Consider the following 18,366-nt stretch of genomic DNA (forward strand, 5'->3'; position numbering starts at 1 on the left):
CCCAACTCCCCCGCCACAGGGCCATGTGGTGGGTTTTATAATATTATGTACAAACTCGTTTTATGCATATCATCACAAGGGGCTATATCCTGACTTGACCACTGTCCTGATGAGATGAGGGATCTCAGGTGATTATCTTATCATTGGAATGGTCAGGGTGATAGGTCCATGATTAAATATCTCAACATCAAAACTATTTAGAGAGACAGAATCATAAATCCATATGTCTATTGGCAGGGTGATGGGATGAAATGTCTATTTATTTTTCAAATATTCATCCACTTCCCTTTTAAAACTTATTCTGGATTCTGTTTCCACAGTTTTCTCAGGTAGCATTATTCCCTGTTCCAACAGCTTATGGCATAAAGGAAAATTTGACTAAACTATACCTTGATTCTTTTGGAAGTTGTTAAATTTGGTAGTCTGGTTACTAGCTCAACCACCAATGAAAATAGTTAACTCATTTATCTTATCAAAACTTCTCATATTTATCAAGACTTTAGACCTCCGCTCAACTTTGTCTATTCTAATGAAAAAAGCCCCAACTTCCCTAGTCTTCCTTCATATCTGAAGCCTCAAATTTCTAGCTTCATGTCTCAAACTAAAAAGAAATATCGTATTTCTAAAATAATCAGAGGAAAATGTTTATCTGCACCTGTATTGACTCCCCTCTTCTCTTCATGTAGCATCTTCGATTATTCGAGGGTCCACAAACCACAACTTACGCTGTGATTTTGTTTCCCTTTTTTTTCAATTAAGGGGCAATTTAACGTGACCAAATCACCTACCTTGTACGTCTTTTTGGGTTGTGGGGGTGAGACCCACATAGACAAGTGGGAGAATGTGCAAGCTTCACACGGTCAGTGACCCGAGGCTGTTATCAAACGGGGGTCCTCGGTGCTGTGAAGAAGCAGTGCTAACCACTGTACCATCGTGCCGCCTGGTGCTGTGATTTTATTACAGGCTAAGGAAAGGAGGCAGATCCTCACTCCATGTCAGTCAGAATGGGGATCAAATCCCCACTGAGGACTCTGTGTCTGTACTCTGTTGGGGTTTAGAAGGATAAGGGGTGATCTTATTGAAACTTACAGGATACTGCGAGGCCTGGATAGAGTGGACATGGAGAGGATGTTTCCACTTGTAGGGAAAACTAGAACCAGAGGACACAATCTCAGACTAAAGAGACGATCCTTTAAAACAGAGATGAGGAGGAATTTCTTCAGCCAGAGGGTGGTGAATCTGTGGAACTCTTTGCCACAGAAGGCTGTGGAGGCCAAATCACTGAATGTCTTTAAGATAGAGATGGGTTCTTGATTATTAAGGGGATCAGGGGTTATGGGGAGAAGACGGGGGAATGGGTATGAGAAAAATATCAGCCATGATTGAACAGAGGAGTAGACTCGATGGGCCGAGTGGCCTAATTCTGCTCCTTTGACTTATGGGGCGAAATTCTCCCCCAACGGCGCGATGTCCGCCGACTGGCGCCAAAAACGGCGCCAATCAGATGGGCATCGCGCCGGCCCAAAGGTGCGGAATGCTCCGCATCTTTGGGGGCCGAGCCCCAACATTGAGGGGCTAGGCCGGCGCCGGAGGGATTTCCGCCCCGCCAGCTGGCGGAAATGGCGTTTGTTGCCCCGCCAGCTGGCGGAAATGGCGTTTGGTGCCCTGCCAGCTGGCGCGGAAATGCGGCGCATGCGCGGGAGCGTCAGCGGCCGCCGACAGTTTCCCGCGCATGCGCAGTGGGGAGAGTCTCTTCCGCCTCCGCCATGGTGGAGGCCGTGGCGGAGGCGGAAGGGAAAGAGTGCCCCCACGGCACAGGCCCGCCCGTGGATCGGTGGGCCCCGATCGCGGGCCAGGCCACCGTGGGGGAACCCCCGGGGTCAGATCGCCCCGCGCCCCCCCCAGGACCCCGGAGCCCGCCCACGCGGCCTGGTCCCGCCGGTAAATACCAGCTTTGATTTACGCCGGCGGGACAGGCAATTTCTGGGCGGGACTTCGGCCCATCCGGGCTGGAGAATTGAGCGGGGGGTCCCGCCAACCGGCGCGGCCTGATTCCCGCCCCCGCCCAATCTCCGGTACCGGAGACTTCGGCGGGAGCGGGATTCACTGCAGCCAACGGCCATTCTCCGACCCGGCGGGGGGGTCGGAGAATGACGCCCATGATCTTATGTTGGTATTATTTTGAATTATTTTCTTCGGCGATCATTTGCTAATGAATATGATTGTCCACCTAAGAAACTTCATGCCACTGGTCATAGGTTCATTGGTCCTTGCTTGGCTATTGAACCATATCACGGAGCCGCACCTTCAACTGCACATTTTCCAGATGTTTCCCGGAGGTAGGCTTGGTCCTTGTTCTTGAGATCATTTCTTTTTTACGCACCTTTTCTGGACCTCTTGTTGTCGGGTGTGCTCAAAGAATTGTGTCCCTTCAGTCAGGAGATATCTCCAGTTAGGTTTCTTCTGAGCAAGGGTCTCCCAGGCATTGACGTCTATGTTGCATTTTTTGAGGTACGTCGTCAGGGTGTCTTTGAAGTGCTTCCTTTCTTCTCCTCTAGTTCGGGGGTCAACCTTGAGCTGGGCAAAGAATATTTACTTTGGCAATTGAGACTCTGGCATCCTAAAGATGTGGCTGGTACAGTGGAGTTGGTTTTGGTTGACTATGGCCTCAATGCTTCTATTCTTGGCACCTTCAAGGATGCTGATGTTAGTACGCCTGTCCTTCCAGCAGATGTGAATAATCCATCTCAGACAGTGTTGATGGTACCTTCAGGACCTTCAGGTTGAGTCTGTATGTAGTCCAGGTTTTAGAGCTGAATAGAAGAGGTGGGAGAATGACGGCCTTGTACACAAGGATGTTAGTATCAGCACAGATGTCACGATCATCAAAGATTCTCCTCCTTAGACATCCGAAGGCGACGCTCGCGAATTGGATACGATATTGGATCTCCATTTCAATGTCAGCCTTAGATGAAAGTTGGCTCCCCAGACAGGCAAAATGTTCCACATGTGGGAGGGTTTCTCCACTGATCTCGATGGAGGGAGAGACCGGATCTTGTCCTGGGGTGGGTTGGTCGAGGAATTGAGTCTACCTGAGGTTGAGGCTGGGGACCGATTCTTCAGTATACTTCTGCGAAGACATAATTTGGAGATTCACTTCTGAGAGTGGAGATGGCGATGTCATCCGCATATTGAAGTTCCACGAGTGATGCCACTGTCGCTTTCTTCTCGAATGAAGTTTTCCGTCCATCCTGTAGACTATGTCCATTCCACTGGAAAGCTTGTTCTTGACCAAGTGAAGGATGGTGGCAGTGAAACTGGAGAAAAGGATGGGGGCGATTACACATCCCTGCTTGATTCCAGTCTTGACCTCAAAGATTTCTGTCTCATTTCCATCAGTGAGGACTGTCGCTGAGATCTTGTCATGTTGGAATCGGAGGATGTTGATGAATTTCTCTGGTCAGCCAGCCTTTGACAGGGTCTTCCCTAGTGCTGAATCCCTCCACAGTTGACATGCTGGGGATTGCCATTGATCAGAAACTTAACTGGACTAGCCATATTAATATTATGGCTACCAAGGCAGGTCAAAGGCTAGGAATCCCTACGGCGAGTAACTTATTTCATGACCTTCCAAAGCCTGTCCACCATCTGCAAGGCACATGTCAGGAGTGTAATGGAATACTCTCCACTTGCCTGGATGACTGCAGATCCAACAACACTCAAGAAGCTCAACAACATCCAGGACAGCACGGTAGCATTGTGGATAGCACAATTGCTTCACAGCTCCAGGGTCCCAGGTTCGATTCCGGCTTGGGTCACTGGCTGTGCGGAGTCTGCACATCCTCCCCGTGTGTGCGTGGGTTTCCTCCGGGTGCTCCGGTTTCCTCCCACAGTCCAAAGATGTGCAGGTTAGGTAGATTGGCCATGATAAATTGCCCTGAGTGTTAGGTGGGGTTACTGGGTTATGGGGATAGGGTGGAGGTGTTGACATTGGGTAGGGTGCTCTTTCCAAGAGCCGGTGCAGACTCGATGGGCCGAATGGCCTCCTTCTGCACTGTAAATTCTATGAAATTCTATGACAAGGCAGCCCACTTGATTGCTTCCCCTTCCATAAACATTCAAACCCTCCACCACCGACGAACAGTGGCAGCCATGTGTACCACCTACAAGATGCACTTCAGTAACTCACCAACGTTCCTTAGACAGCACCTTCCAAACTCACGACCACTACCATCTAGAAGGACAAGAGCAGCAGATACCTGGGAACGCCACCATCTGGAGATTCCCTCCAAGACACTCACCATCTTGACTTGGAAATATATCATTGTTCCTTCACTCGCTGGTGCAACATTCTGGAACTTCCTCCCTAACATCACAGTGGGTGTACCTACACCTCAAGGACTGCAGCGGGTCAAGGCGACGATTCACCACCACCTTCTGAAGGGCAACAAGGGATGGGCAATAAATGCTGGCCTAACCAGCGACATCCACATCCCCTAAATTTATTATTTTTAAAAGTTGACTGCACTGATCATCACTTTGGTGGCGGAACAGGTCAATGACGTAGTTGATCCATGTGCCAGTGCTTTGATCATGGATGTCTCCAGGAAGTCTTGAACTTGTCTTTTTGGCAAGCAGTGTGTTAGTGATGACAAACTGGTATTCCACACATTTGGTGAACAACCGTTGGAGTTGCAACTCCCAACTCTTTTCTTTCCGATGGTTCTATTCCAGAGCTGGGAGTCCTTTCCGATCCTGGCGTCGAAGTCCCCAAGGAGGATGATCTTATCCTCCTTAGAAATGTTGGAGAGTCCCCCATGGACCTGGGTTCGATCCCGGTCCCAGTTCACTGTCCATGTGGAGTTTGCACATTCTCCCCGTGTCTGCGTGGGTCTCACCCCCACAACCCAAAGATGTGCAGGGTAGGTGAATTGAACACGCTAAATTGCTTCTTAATTTAAAAAAAAAGGAATGTTGGAGAGTATGGTGTTGAAGGTGGAGTAAAAGCCTTCTTTGGACTCACCAAACCATGACTTATGCTGCGATTTTACTACAGTGCAAGGCAAGGAGGCAGGCCCTAACTCCATGCCAGCCAGAATGGCGATCAAGTACCACATTGTTGGTATTGTTCTGAATTGTATGCTACCTGTTTAGCCGACTGAGCTAATCACTTCTGTATTTGCCCCAGCACATCCTTTTATCATTTAAAATACACATGGACCAGAGAACCCAACTGTTATGACCCCCAATGACTGTGCTTGATTCCATTTCCCCCCTTACACAGCTGAGTATGACTCCCCTGGTATTTGGGGGTGGGGTTTCCCCTTAAGGGAAATCCACACAATATAAAAACCCTGCCCTGGGTCCAGGTTAGGGAGGGTGGCCCTTCGGGGAGAGGAGTTATATAGTCTTTCGTAGTTTTGTGTACACTACTAAACCTATCGTTAATTCCTACCCGATCGTGTGTTCCTGTTGTGTGTTGCTGACGATATGACCATAGTGGGCCGGATCCCAAATAACGACGAGTCAGAATACAGGAGGGAGATAGAGATCCTAGTGGAGTGGTGCAGCGACAATAATCTCTCCCTCAATGCCAGCAAAACTAAAGAGCTGGTCATTAACTTCAGGAAACAAAGTACTGTCAGCATCAACGGGGCCGAGGTGGAGATGGTTAGCAGCTTCAAATTCCGAGGGGTAAACATCACCAAAAATCTGTCCTGGTCCACCCACGTCGACGCTATCACCAAGAAAGCCCAACAGCGCCTATACTTTCTCAGGAAACTGAGGAAATTCAGCATGTCCACATGAACTCTTACCAACTTTTACAATAGACCATAGGAAGCATCCTATCTGGCTGCATCACAGCCTGGTATGGCAACTGCTCGGCCCAAGACCACAAGAAACTTCAGAGAGTCGTGAACATCGCCCAGACCATCACACGAACCTGCCTCCCATCCATTGACTCCATCTACACCTTTTGCTGCCTGGGAAAAGCGGGCAGCATAATCAAAGACCCCTTCCACCCACTTACTCACTCTTCCAACTTCTTCCATCGGGCAGGAGATACAGAAGTCTGAGAAGACGCACGAACAGACTCAAAAACAGCTTCTTTCCTGCTGTTACCAGACTCCTAAACGACTCTTATGGAATGACCTGATTAACACTACACCCCTGTATGCTTCACCCGATGCCGGTGTTTATGTACCTTGTGTTGGCCTATTATGTATTTTCTTTTTCTTTTCTTTTCATGTACTTAATGATCTGTTAAGCTGCTCGCAGAAACATACCTCGATACACGTGACAAAAATCCAATCCAACTATCAGAATGCAAGAGAGCATAAGCTAAGTTTATTTAACTTTTTAAGCCCTGTATCATTGTGGTGAATCTGCTCTGCACTCCCATTCCTCCCCCTACAAGTACATCTTTGTCCTGAGCTCAGAAAAAACTGAACATTGTATTCACGAGAGAAAGGGCAAATCTTAGGGCTCTGGCGAAATGGAAGGTGAATGCGCCTAAGTGGACAACCCTCTCAAAGAGCAAGCATGGGCATGATGGGTCAAAGGGCCTCCTTATGTGATTCCTTGATTCTGTGAGATGGGGCATGATCAAGGCTCAATACAACTAAAGAATCCCTTCCCTCTCTTTGATAATCCTAGCCCTTTGAGATAAATGGTGGGCTCAAGACTGGGAGAAATCACCTGCCCTCTTCAAATATAGCCTCAGATTATTCACATCAAGCCTGGCAAGTAGAGGGAACCTTGGTTTAATGTTTCATTGTCACTCCTGACAGCGGAAAAGCAGAGGTATGGGGGAAGAAATCTGGAAAGTAAACAGAACTCACGTTTTTGAAATCTTGGTCCACTGCTTTCACCAGTAAGGGTTTATTGCCATAAGTGACAACCAGGGCAAGGGGGCTTGGTTGCTCTTGAACAAATCCCTTATACTCGATCTTGTTAAACCGTGGCCGATGGCGATTCTGGGCAAAGACGTGAATCAACACCTTGGTCACTGTGTATTTACTGGGGTCATCCACCTGGGAAGCCTCGAGAGAAGAACATGAAAGTAATTCAGCTGTGTTCACCCGAGTGTCATACACACAATCACTCTTATTATTTCCTGTTTGCACTTCACTCTTAAATATTAAACACATTAGCGTGTGTAATGGGTCATGCAGAACAGGAGACCCCAGGCTTGACCCCTAGGCTTAGTCTCCAAATTTGAGATATTATTTGCAACATATGAATAGGCCATTTGGGCAATTGACATATTCCGGTGTTTATGCTCCACATTAGCCTCTTCTAACAATATTTCATCGCACACTAACAGCATATCCTTCTGTTCCATTTTCCTTTATTATCCAACTTTCCCTCTATCAAATCTATGCTATTCACCTCAAATACTCCCATGTGATAGCAAGTTCCACATTCTGAGTAAAGAAGTTACTCCTAAATGACCTAATTATTGACCATCTTATATTCATGATCCCTGGTTTTGGACTTAAACAAAAGGAAACATCTACTCTATCATATTAAACATCTTTATAATTGTAATGACCTCTATCAGGTCACCCCTTTAGCTTCTCTTTTTTAGAGATAGGGATCCCAGTCTCTTCAAGCCATCATGATAGTTACACCTCTTTCAGTTCAATATGATCCATTTCAGGATCTTTTTTTTAATGTAATTTTGAAACCAGAACCTGCACAGCTCCCTAAATATGGTCTAAGCAAAGTTTGATAATGATTAACATTGTTTCTCTGCTTTTCAAAGTGAGAAATCCTGGCCAAAGTAACAGTAGGGGCCTGGAGTACAAAAGGAAATTCAGCCAGGGGTCCTGTTTGTGATGCGACCCAGTGACCTCTGAGAGTCAGTTGTGGATCTCAGGACAGATCAGTCTTGACTCTGATGTAACGTTTGCTGCAATATCTGCCAATGATTGTTATCTAAGTTCATAATTGAAGAAGAGTTAGCTGAGTTGGCACTAAACCTAAGAGGGCTTGCAGGAAGAAGGGAGGGAAAGAGGGTTAGCAATCTATCCAGAATCATTGCACTCTGCTCTGATCCATTCCCTGACAATACAGCTGAAGGAGGGGGCCTTTTATGGTTTAATCTGCAGCAGGTAGTGGCCAGTATGGAAGTCTTGGACAATTGCATGATAGCCTGTTTACTCATTGTCACACCGATTGTTTTTAAAAACTGAATAATGGCTGATTGTGTTTTCTTTACCATGACTGTCAGAGAGAACGAGGGAGTCTGCACATAGCTCCGGACTGGCCGCCTCATCATTATCGCTCCAGTAACATTGTTGATTTCAAACCTGCCATTATCATCACCTGCAGAGGAGAAACACCAGTGAGACCACACTACAGCTCTCACATTAACCCCACCTCATCTCTCCTGCTAATTCTCACATCCCAGTTTTCCCACTGACCCCTCAATCGCAACTCTCCCGCTGACCACACAACGCAGCTCTCTCACTCTCCCCCATCACCTCAGCTCACTCTCTCTGTTACACCCCCACCCTCAGTATAAAGTTTTCAATTACAACATCCTCTGTTATCCACCCCACCCTCAGTACTATTATATAGTGGGGGGTTTTAAAGCTATTTTACTTCATACTAAGAGGTGGCCATTTGAACAGATTTGCTTGTCTTTCAGAGCTCAGACCTTCAAGAATTGAGTATATAATTGCTGTTTGAAGTCCCATGTCTCCATCTTCTGCCAGTATGGGGCCCGGGTAGAGCTGGAGGGCACGGAACTGTAATAGAAACAAAACTGAAATCAGCACAAACTGGAATCTCCTCCAGACTTTTTCACAAAACATTTGAAATGTGTCAGTATGCTGAAGCCAGTCAGTGCTGGGGAACAGAACATGCTCCTATTTTATGTCCTCAATGTTAGATCAACCAGAGAATGAGTTTGTTAGAGAGAAAAAACACCTCTGTAATACCCCAGCATAATGCCTTAACGCCAACCTTGCAAGGGCACCTCCTCTTGCAATGTGGCATAGTCCAGCTCTCTAAGTGGTATTGCCAGTTTTAAGATGAGAAAGGAAGCAAGAAAGAAGGAAAGAAAGACTTACATTTATATAGAACCATTGACAATTTAGGACATCCGATTGTGCTTTACAGCGAATGAAGTGTAGACACTATGGTAATGAAGGAAACATGGTAGCCAATCTATACACAGCAGGCTCCCAGAAAACAATGTGATAATGACCAGATAATCTGTTTTATCTGATGTTGATTGAGGATTTAAATATTGGCCAGGACACCGGGGATAGCTGCCCTGCTCTTCTTTGGATAGGGAACAATGGGATCTTTGAAGACCACTTGGAAGGGCAGACAGGGAATTGGTTTAAGGTCTCATTGGGAAGACAGTACCTTTGATGGTGCAGCACTGCCTCAGTACTGAGCTGGAGTTTCAGCCTGATTTTTGTGCGCAGGTCTATGGAATGAGACTTGAATCCACAACCTCTTGTATTACTACTTGGAAAATAAGAATTTAAATGGGAAAGAGGAGCAAAGAGATTGAGAGTACAAATGGTAGCGATATAAGTTAATGAAGTCATAGAACAGCACTTCCCAAACTATTTTTCAGACATATTTTAACATATCGCAAGCCCCAAAACAGCAATAAAGCAGCATATTATTAGTAACGTTGGCTTATTACAGATCAACATATAATACAACACATAAACATTACCACCGCACCAAGAAGTCGCTCAGAAACCTCTGACGTGTGTACATGATCACATAGTTATGTCACAGCACAGCTGATCAGAATCACCACAGCCAAATCAAAGTGCCACTGCTGGGAATTCATCTTGTAATTGGCTACTTCCCACTGCTGGGACAATTTGAGGGGATGGGACATTTACATGATTTTAATTCATTTGCTATTTCAACACCCCCAATTGGTGTCACAACTCATAGATTGGCGTCCGCTCATATAGAGGAAAACAAACCAAGTACCAGGGTTATTTCCAAAATAATAGAATTGAAAAGTAGAGAAATTATACAAACTTGACTCAAACCGCACTTGTCTGTATTTCTGCTCATCATTATAAAAGGGATACAAAGGCACTGGAGAGAGTGCAAAAAGATTACAAGGACGATACCAGAACTGCAACATTATATCCGATAGCCAAAGGTGAAAATTTCTCTTGAAAAAAGATTTAGGAGTGACCTCAGTGGCTTGTAAAATGATGAAAGGTTTTTTTTCGTTCTTAAAATTTTTTTAGAGTACCCAATTCTTTTTTTCCAATTAAGGGGCAATTTAACGTGGCCATCCACCTACCCTGCACATCTTTGGGTTGTGGGGGTGAAACCCACGCAGACACGGGGAGAATGTGCAAACTCCATACGGACAGCGACCCAAAGCCTGGATCGAACCTGGGACCTCGGCGCCGTGAGGCAGCAATGCCAACTATTGCGCCACCGTGCTGCCCATGATGAAAGGTTTTGACAGCGTGTACAGAGCGAGTATTTCCACTTGTGAGGAAAAGCAGAATCGCAGAACCATTGGGCGCGAGCTAACGGGAAAGCTTCTAAGTGTGTTAGTGAGCTAGAATTACCGGGTGCGTCCCGATGGCCGACCCTGTATCTGATGCCAATTAGGGCCGGTAATGATGCCCCTCGGCCTTTATGCCGGAAAAGACTGTCCCGCCAGCTGATTCGCCTGGAGCATGCCCGGCAGTTCCCCATTCACAAGGGGGAGCAGAACTTACACCAATCCCGCAGAGCAAACCCCAGACAGCAAGCAGCCATGTCACCGTGCAGACCACCCCCACGGTTTGGAAATGCCGACCTAGCCAGACTGTTGGATGCGATGGAGTCCAGACGAGACACCCTGTTTCCCCAAGTGGGTCAGAGGGTCGGCCACAGGTCAGCCAGTGCCATCTGGGAGGCAGTGGCCATCAGCGTGGAGAGTGTCACATGAAAGACCGCCACACAGTGCTGCAAGTAGCTCAACAACCTCCACCGGGCCACACGGGTGAGTTTGCATCGGCCCTCTGGCACCGGGTGTCCCACCTGCAACACAACCCCCGCCCCCCCCCCCCCCACCCGACAGCTCTGTGGTTGGCACCGCACCAGCCCCAGCACAATAACGTGCCTGTACCCCAGCACACCCTGGCACCCATCCACACAGTCCACCCAGCAGCGGCACCCACACCTTTCCCTTGACATAGCCCCCCATCCCCGCGATGAATGAAATGTGTGGTTCACAATGCCCTCTCTTTGTCCCCGCAGAAGAAGTTGCCCCTTAACAGATAGGAAAGGGTCCAGATAGGTAGCAGAGTGCCGGACATTTCAGAGTCCTCATCCCATAAGAGGAAAGGGTCTGGAGGTCGCCAGGGTGGCCGAGGGCAGAGACGTCGCTGACATCGAGCTTGGCCTGCACCGCAGAAGTGAATAGCCACCGGCTCCCACCAAGATGGACTGTCACACGTGAGTTAAGCATGCCAGACATAATGATCCCTCTCTCCCACTGCCACATGTTCATTCTCCTGCAGGATCTCCATCTGATGGTGCCGGCTCATCCGGGGTGCCAACCCATCAGGAGTCAAAAAGGCTAGGTGTGATTTCAGGCTTACGGGCATAGGGTGGGAGTGGGCCTAGGTAGGATGCTCTTTCCAACGGTCGGTGCTGATTCGATGGGCCAAGTAGCATCCTTCTGCACTGTAGGGATTCTTTGATTCTATGATGTGTGATATCTGTAAGGAATTGGAGAAGGCGAGAGACCGACAATCAACTAGGGCTTCCACCCATGTACGCCCGAGTCCTATGGGCCTCCCCCCCCCCCCCCCCCCCCCACCCTTACATTCCCTGCCATCTCTCAGGGTGCCACCCAACGAGCCTGCCCTACACACGCACCCCCGGCTACAGCTGGGGTCCCTGGCCACCGGACCCCAGACCCCTGCTGGGAACATTATCTGGACTGGGTGCAGGTTCCCTCCCCGATCCACACACCCACCCTCTGATCGCGGGAATTCTTCCTCTCCCTCTGTAAAATCCCAATCTTCGAGGCCTCGGCTTTAACTGATGCATTTATCAAGGTGGAGACAAAAGGTTTTTTTTTTTAGAAGGACTTCTGGTGGCTACCCACAACACCAGTGCATCTGTCTCCTGATCCTTCCCTCCATGGCAGTGTGAATCCATCAGGAACCTTCCCACTCGGATTGCTACCTTGAGTTGAACATATTCGGGCAGCACGGTAGCATTGTGGATAGCACAATTGCTTCACAGCTCCAGGGTCCCAGGTTCGATTCCGGCTTGGGTCACTGCGGAGTCTTCACATCCTCCCCGTGTGTGCGTGGGTTTCCTCCGGGTGCTCTGGTTTCCTCCCACAGTCCAAAGATGTGCAGGTTAGGTGGATTGGCCATGATAAATTGCCCTTAGTGTCCAAAATTGCCCTTAGTGTTGGGTGGGGTTACTGGGTTATGGGGATAGGGTGGAGGTATTGACCTTGGGTACGGTGCTCTTTCCAAGAGCCGGTGCAGACTCGATGGGCCGTATGGCCTCCTTCTGCACTGTAAATTCTATGATATTCCTAGAGGTTTCATTACGTGACCTTGCACCTCTAACCACTCAGTTCACCATATCTGCCATTGATCACCTGACATCTCCACCTTCATGGAGCTCTTCCGTCCCATAGCCAATTGGAGAGTCAAGCAAGCTCTTTGGATGATTCTTGACTGGGTATCCAACAGCCCTTTTTATCTAATCCCCAATCATTTTATTACTAAGAGACAAAAGCATTCAAAGAAAATAACTAAATCATGTGCAACTTTTAAAAATATCCCTGCGACTTTTCTTTTGATAGAGTTAACAAATCTCTGGGCAAGTAATGAGGAGAGAATTGGGTTCAGATTATGATGTTGTTGGGCTGGTTGTCCTGAGAATCCTGTGGTGGGATTTCAAAAATCAAGTCCCATACATCTATTGCTTTTACCAAGCTGATGACCCTTCTCCCAATTGCATGAAACCCACTCAGAATGCTTCTCCTGGCTCCCTCTTACCGGTAGCTTTGTCTGAGTGACGTTTCCGGTGTAGACCGGGTTGACACAGATTCTGGCCCCTCCATGTGACAGGAAGTTGCAGGGAAGGAATCTTGGGTATTGGTCATCCCCGTCCAACACACTGATTGTCATTTTCGCTGATGTGTTGTATCTCTCTTTGGTATTCATTTCCTGTGTGAGAGATCAATGTTAACTTGATGCAGGAATTGCTAAACTCAGTTAATTGGGGAGGAAAATGGAGAAAGGTCGCAACAACAAAGGTAACCTGCACATGATAAACAAGGACTTGAAATTTCCTCAGAACTATTCCTGCTCCTACGCACCATATCTGCTGAAGTTATGTTGGTGAATCAGGAACAATTCCAGGACTATTCCAGGCAAGTTATGGTTCATGATAAAATTAGAAAACCTTAATGATAACTTCAATTGACTTTGCTCTGCCTCTCCCCTCTCGCTCCAACTTTCCACTTCTAGTTCCATTCTTTCTCTCTTATCACTTTGACTTTATTCTCTCTCACTCCTGTTCTTATCTCTATTATTTTCACAGTACTGTTGTCATTACATCTCCCAATTTTCTGCTGTTGTTCTTCCCAAGGCCAAGTACTTTTTCCCCCTTAACATGCATTCTCATGGTATTGGAATTGAGACTCATTGTGCCATCTCTGGGTCCTCCTTTCAGAATGTGGAAAGGTCTCCTCAGAATCCTGGCTTTTAATTTGCTTCAGGTCTGAGGATGACATTTCTGAAATCACTTAAAATTAGGTCCAAAACTACTCGTACTAATAAAGAGAATGCTGCAATTGGGGGACTTGTCTTTAGGCAGGAACATGAGGTTGTGACTGTGGGTGAGGCAGGTTTGGGACCCAGAAGGTAGAGGTAGAGGAGCTTCAGCCCCTGCAATTGTCCAACAGTTTTGAGGTTCTTGCAGATTGTATGGATGAGAGAGGGGTTCCCGGGTGGATGAAAGATTGAACCATGGCACTGTGGTGCGGGGAGACATTCAATTGCGGAAGTCAATCGTATGTAGTGCTACTAGAGGACAGTATAGTCGGGGGGGGGGGGCGGGATAGACACAGTTCTCTGCAGCTTAGAATGTGAGTCTAGGACGCTGTGTTATTTGCTCAGTGCCAGGGTTTGAACTCTGGAAGCGTCAGCACATAGAGCCAGCTGCCAACAATCAAACACTAAAGAGCTGGGCTTCAGATCTGGGCAGCCCATGATCACGCCTCTGCATGTTCTACCTCATCTCTCTCCCCCATTGGCCATGGACCTATTTCCCAATTTTTGAAACTACAAGTGAAACACACCATCGGTAATTCCTCCTGGCGAAAGTGGAGCATCTCGGAGGCCCCGGAGAATACCGGGTCAAGCCCGCTAATGATATGCGGATGGAATTTACTGTACATGTGGAGTAGAACTCATTGACACTGCTGTCGAGCACCGGAGCATGGCATTCTGGCGGATGCCCGGCACCGGCCATGACTTTGGTCTGACGACCAATTCTCCGCCAAATCAGCTTTCCCCATTGCGGCGTCGGCTGACGGAGAATCCACCCTGATATCTTGGAAGGGTCTTCAAACAAAGTTTTATGTGTAGAACTTAGGAATATAAACGGGGCAGCCACATTACTGGGAGTGTATTATAGGCCCCCATAGAGTCAGTGGGAAATAAAGGAGTAGATATGTAGACAATTTACTGTGTGTATGAATAATAATCGGATAATTATACTAGCGGATTGCAATTTCCCCAATATAAAGTGAGATAGTCATAGTATAAAGGTTCTGGAGGCAGAGGATTTATTGAAATGTATCAAGGGGTGTTTTTTGTATCAATATGTAGAAGGCACATCAAGATGGAGCCGTGTTGGACCTGGTTCTGGGGAACGAGGCCAGACAAGTGTCCAATGTGGCAGTGCGGGAGCATTTTAGTGATTGCAACCACAACACGGTATGGTTCAAGATTGTTATGGACAAAGAAAAAGATGATCTGCAAAAGACGGTTTTGGATTGGGGCAAGGCAGATTTTACTAAAATAAGGCAGGACCTGGCCAAAGTTGATTGGGAACAGCTTCTTGTGGGAACAGCTACAGTGGAGAAGTGGAGGGCATTAAAATAGGAAATGGAGAGCATGCAGGTCCAACATGTTTCCTTTAGGGGGAAATGCAGGAGCAATAAGTTCAGGAAACCCTGGAGGTCTAGGACCACCCAGGACTGGATCAGGAAGAAGAGAAAGGAAGTTAACAAGTCCAAAGGGATAGATTCCACTGCGACCCTAGAGGAATATAGGAAATGCAAGAGAGAACTTAAGAAAGCAATTGGAAGAGCAAAATGGGGGCATGAGAAAGGATTTGCAAATAAGATTAGGGAGACCCTAAGATATTCTATATATATATTAAGGGGAAGAGATAACCAGGGAAAGAGTAGGGCTCTTTAGAGACCAAGGGGGAAATCTTTGTGTGAAGCCACAGGACATTGCTAGGGTGTTAAATGAATACTTCTCATCAGTCTTTACTCAGGAGAAAGGGACGTAGGTACAGATTCAGGAAATGGGACTGTGGAGACCTTGAGCCATTTGACATAGGAAGTGAGGAGGTATTGGGTGCTTTGCGGGCTTAAAAATAGATAAATCCTCAGGCCCGGATGAATCCCACCACCACTGGTAGCGAACCAGTGGTGGGCAGGGGACTCCAGGGAGGCAGTGCAGGAAACCATGTTAACCAAACTTTCTATCTTAATATCACTGTAGATATAATCCATAAGGTCTCAATAACATTTGGATACCAGCCCCACTATCTTATTATCACCTGAGATATCATCCACTCCCCAATATCTTAATATCATTGTGGATATCACTCCCAGAGTCTCAATATCACCTCAGATATCACCCTCATTATCTCAGTCTCACTGCAGATATCACCACCATTGTTTTAATATCATCGCGGATCTTACACATGTGTTCTAAATAGCACTGTGGATACCAGCCTCAAGTTAGCATTAAGGATCAATAGAGGAGCTATTGCATTGTTGGGAGAATTCGAAAGTCACTCACATCTTGGACTTACTCAAATAACGAGGAGTCTTGAACCAAAGAAATAATAGGCAGATATCAACCCTGCTATCTCAAATTCATGACAGAAAGCACCATCACTCCCTCAATGTTACTGTGGATATCACCACCACTGTCCAAATATAACCATTGATGTCAACCCCACTATCTCAATACCACCATGAATATCAGTCCCACTCTCTCAGTTTCACTGCAGAATCAATTTGGACGATCCCACTGACATTTTATGGATCAACCCCACTCTCTGAGGCTCCTGGGTTGTAGTTTTTGTTCGGTTGGAAGCTTCAGGCACGCAAGAAGAAAACGCTCATTGTAAAATTGAGTTTCCGTACCAGGGCGAAAACCATCAGATCCAACTCCTCCTTCAACTCAAAATCCAGGTGTTGGGCCAACAGGACCTGACCGCTGCTCGGCAAGTTAATCTTGAAGAATCTTGCATCACTCTACAACACAGAGACGCATTTTGAAAGATCAATAAACTCCACTCATTCATCAACAGGTGAGGAGACAGGAAGAAGCGTCTCATCTGACACATCATTTTTTTCTCCCCCAAACTCTCTTGGTCTTACTAACTCTATCCATGGCAACCTTTTTGTTTCTATTTCTTTGATCTTTCTATTGCCATTGTTCCTTTCAACTTTCTGCTCCTTCTCCATTTGAGCTGCAAACAACATTTCCTTTAATTCCCCAGCCCCACTTGGCCCATACCCATGAGTTTTATTCTTTCTCTTTTTTGAGACAAGACTCAATGCAGCAACTCTTATTCCAACAATTGTTCTCCCAGGGTCTTACAGCATGGAGTAATTATCTCCTCCAGCCTTCCTTTCCACCTATAATGTTAGGAATGGGGCCACCTAAACACTATTTATTGATTTCTGTAATTACTGTCATGTTTTCACCTGGGTAGCTGCCCTACTCAATGACCTGAACACTTCAGCTAGGATTCAAACTAGAATTGCTGTGATTACTTTGAGCTCCACCTGAAGGTTTAAGGATTGGGAAATGGGTGGATCAAGTGAGAGGCCTCAGGCCCCAGTGACAGGCGAGCAGCTGGCAGTTCCACATGCAGCTCACCCATCTTCAAAATATGGCTATCAGGCAGCATGCCTTGTTAGCAATGGCTTGACGATGGAGCCTGGGGTGGGGGTGGGAATTGGAGATGTGGGTGGGCTTGTGAGTGGGGCAGAGTTGGTGAAATCAGGAAACTGGAGTCCATAAAAGCATTTCTTCTGTTCTTTCTGATCCTCAGCAATAATTTATTAAAATTACTTCCCCAAATTAAATTCTCGGTGGCCATATGCTGTCAAAACCAGAGGGAAGCAGATTTGACTCCTGTTGTGCAATATCCAATTTCCCAGAGGGGGCTTTTGCTTGTTCAGGACTCCTGAAAAATGATTCATTTCAGTAACAGGTCAGGTGTCTATTAGCCGTCTTTTGGGCATGGGGCATTGGTCCTGGAAATTGGTTCTCGTTCTGTCTGTTTTACACCCAAAAGCCACAAGATTCAACTTCTACTCTTTTGTCCCTCCCTACCCCCATTTTAAAATAAGCTTCACCATTTTATTTACACTGTCAGCGCAGTGATGAAATGCAGGGAGTGCAGCCAGTATGCAGATCTCTTTCAGTGACATTCGTAGGCACCCCAGAGTCAGCTAGATCACCATTCACGACGCCATTCCTTGAGCTCAGCACATCTCAGATTTCTGCCTCCTCTTAGCTCCGGCCCAACTGAGACCAAGCACCTACCGCGATTTGTCACGATTGAGGGCCACAGACTGCAGCGTAATGTGTGACACGCTCACTAAACGATGGGCACTAGCGGGTCCAAATGGGTGGGTATATTTAAATTAGGTGGCTATGTCATGGTGTTTTCAGATACCCTCATTTATGCCAGATGTTAATTGTGTCCATATCAATGCTAGGCTCCCCCTGCCCCTAGCTGGGTTAATTTCGGATCCAAATGTAAAGGCCCACAGCAACCACAGAAGCTCCATTCATCTCACTGCATCTTCTTCCCTGGAAACTGAAACAAAGCTCAAAAAATTTCACCCCACCTTGCACCTCCTCACAGGCTCAACATCTCCCAGACCCAGCGGCATAGGAGCTCCTCGTCTCCCAGCTGCGTGTTTCACCAACTGAGTGTATGAGGGACTTTAGTTCTGTGGAGAGACTAGAGAAGATTGGAGTATTCTTCTTGGAGCAGAGAATGTTAGGAAGATATTAACGATCACGTTTTTTGATTTAGGAGAGTGTTACCAGTGGTGTGGGTTAGTAACCAGAG

The 18,366-nt window shown here is 46.9% G+C and overlaps 1 protein-coding gene across 2 annotated transcripts in view; it reads right to left on the reverse strand.

Annotated features, from left to right (window-relative positions):
* The window catches only part of LOC140387905 (uncharacterized), a 58,604-nt gene that overhangs the window by 20,682 nt on the left and 19,556 nt on the right, over nt 1–18,366 (reverse strand). For both annotated transcript variants that reach the window (XM_072471201.1, XM_072471200.1), the window contains exons 8-12: nt 16,418–16,528; nt 13,020–13,190; nt 8,666–8,756; nt 8,225–8,331; nt 6,843–7,043 (exon numbers count right to left, since the gene is read on the reverse strand). In XM_072471201.1, the coding sequence (XP_072327302.1) occupies nt 6,843–7,043; nt 8,225–8,331; nt 8,666–8,756; nt 13,020–13,190; nt 16,418–16,528 (681 nt within the window). The remainder of the gene's footprint in view (nt 1–6,842; nt 7,044–8,224; nt 8,332–8,665; nt 8,757–13,019; nt 13,191–16,417; nt 16,529–18,366) is intronic.

The sequence above is a fragment of the Scyliorhinus torazame genome, chromosome 13 (genome assembly GCF_047496885.1).
Source record: "Scyliorhinus torazame isolate Kashiwa2021f chromosome 13, sScyTor2.1, whole genome shotgun sequence".
Taxonomy (NCBI): Eukaryota; Metazoa; Chordata; class Chondrichthyes; order Carcharhiniformes; family Scyliorhinidae; genus Scyliorhinus; species Scyliorhinus torazame.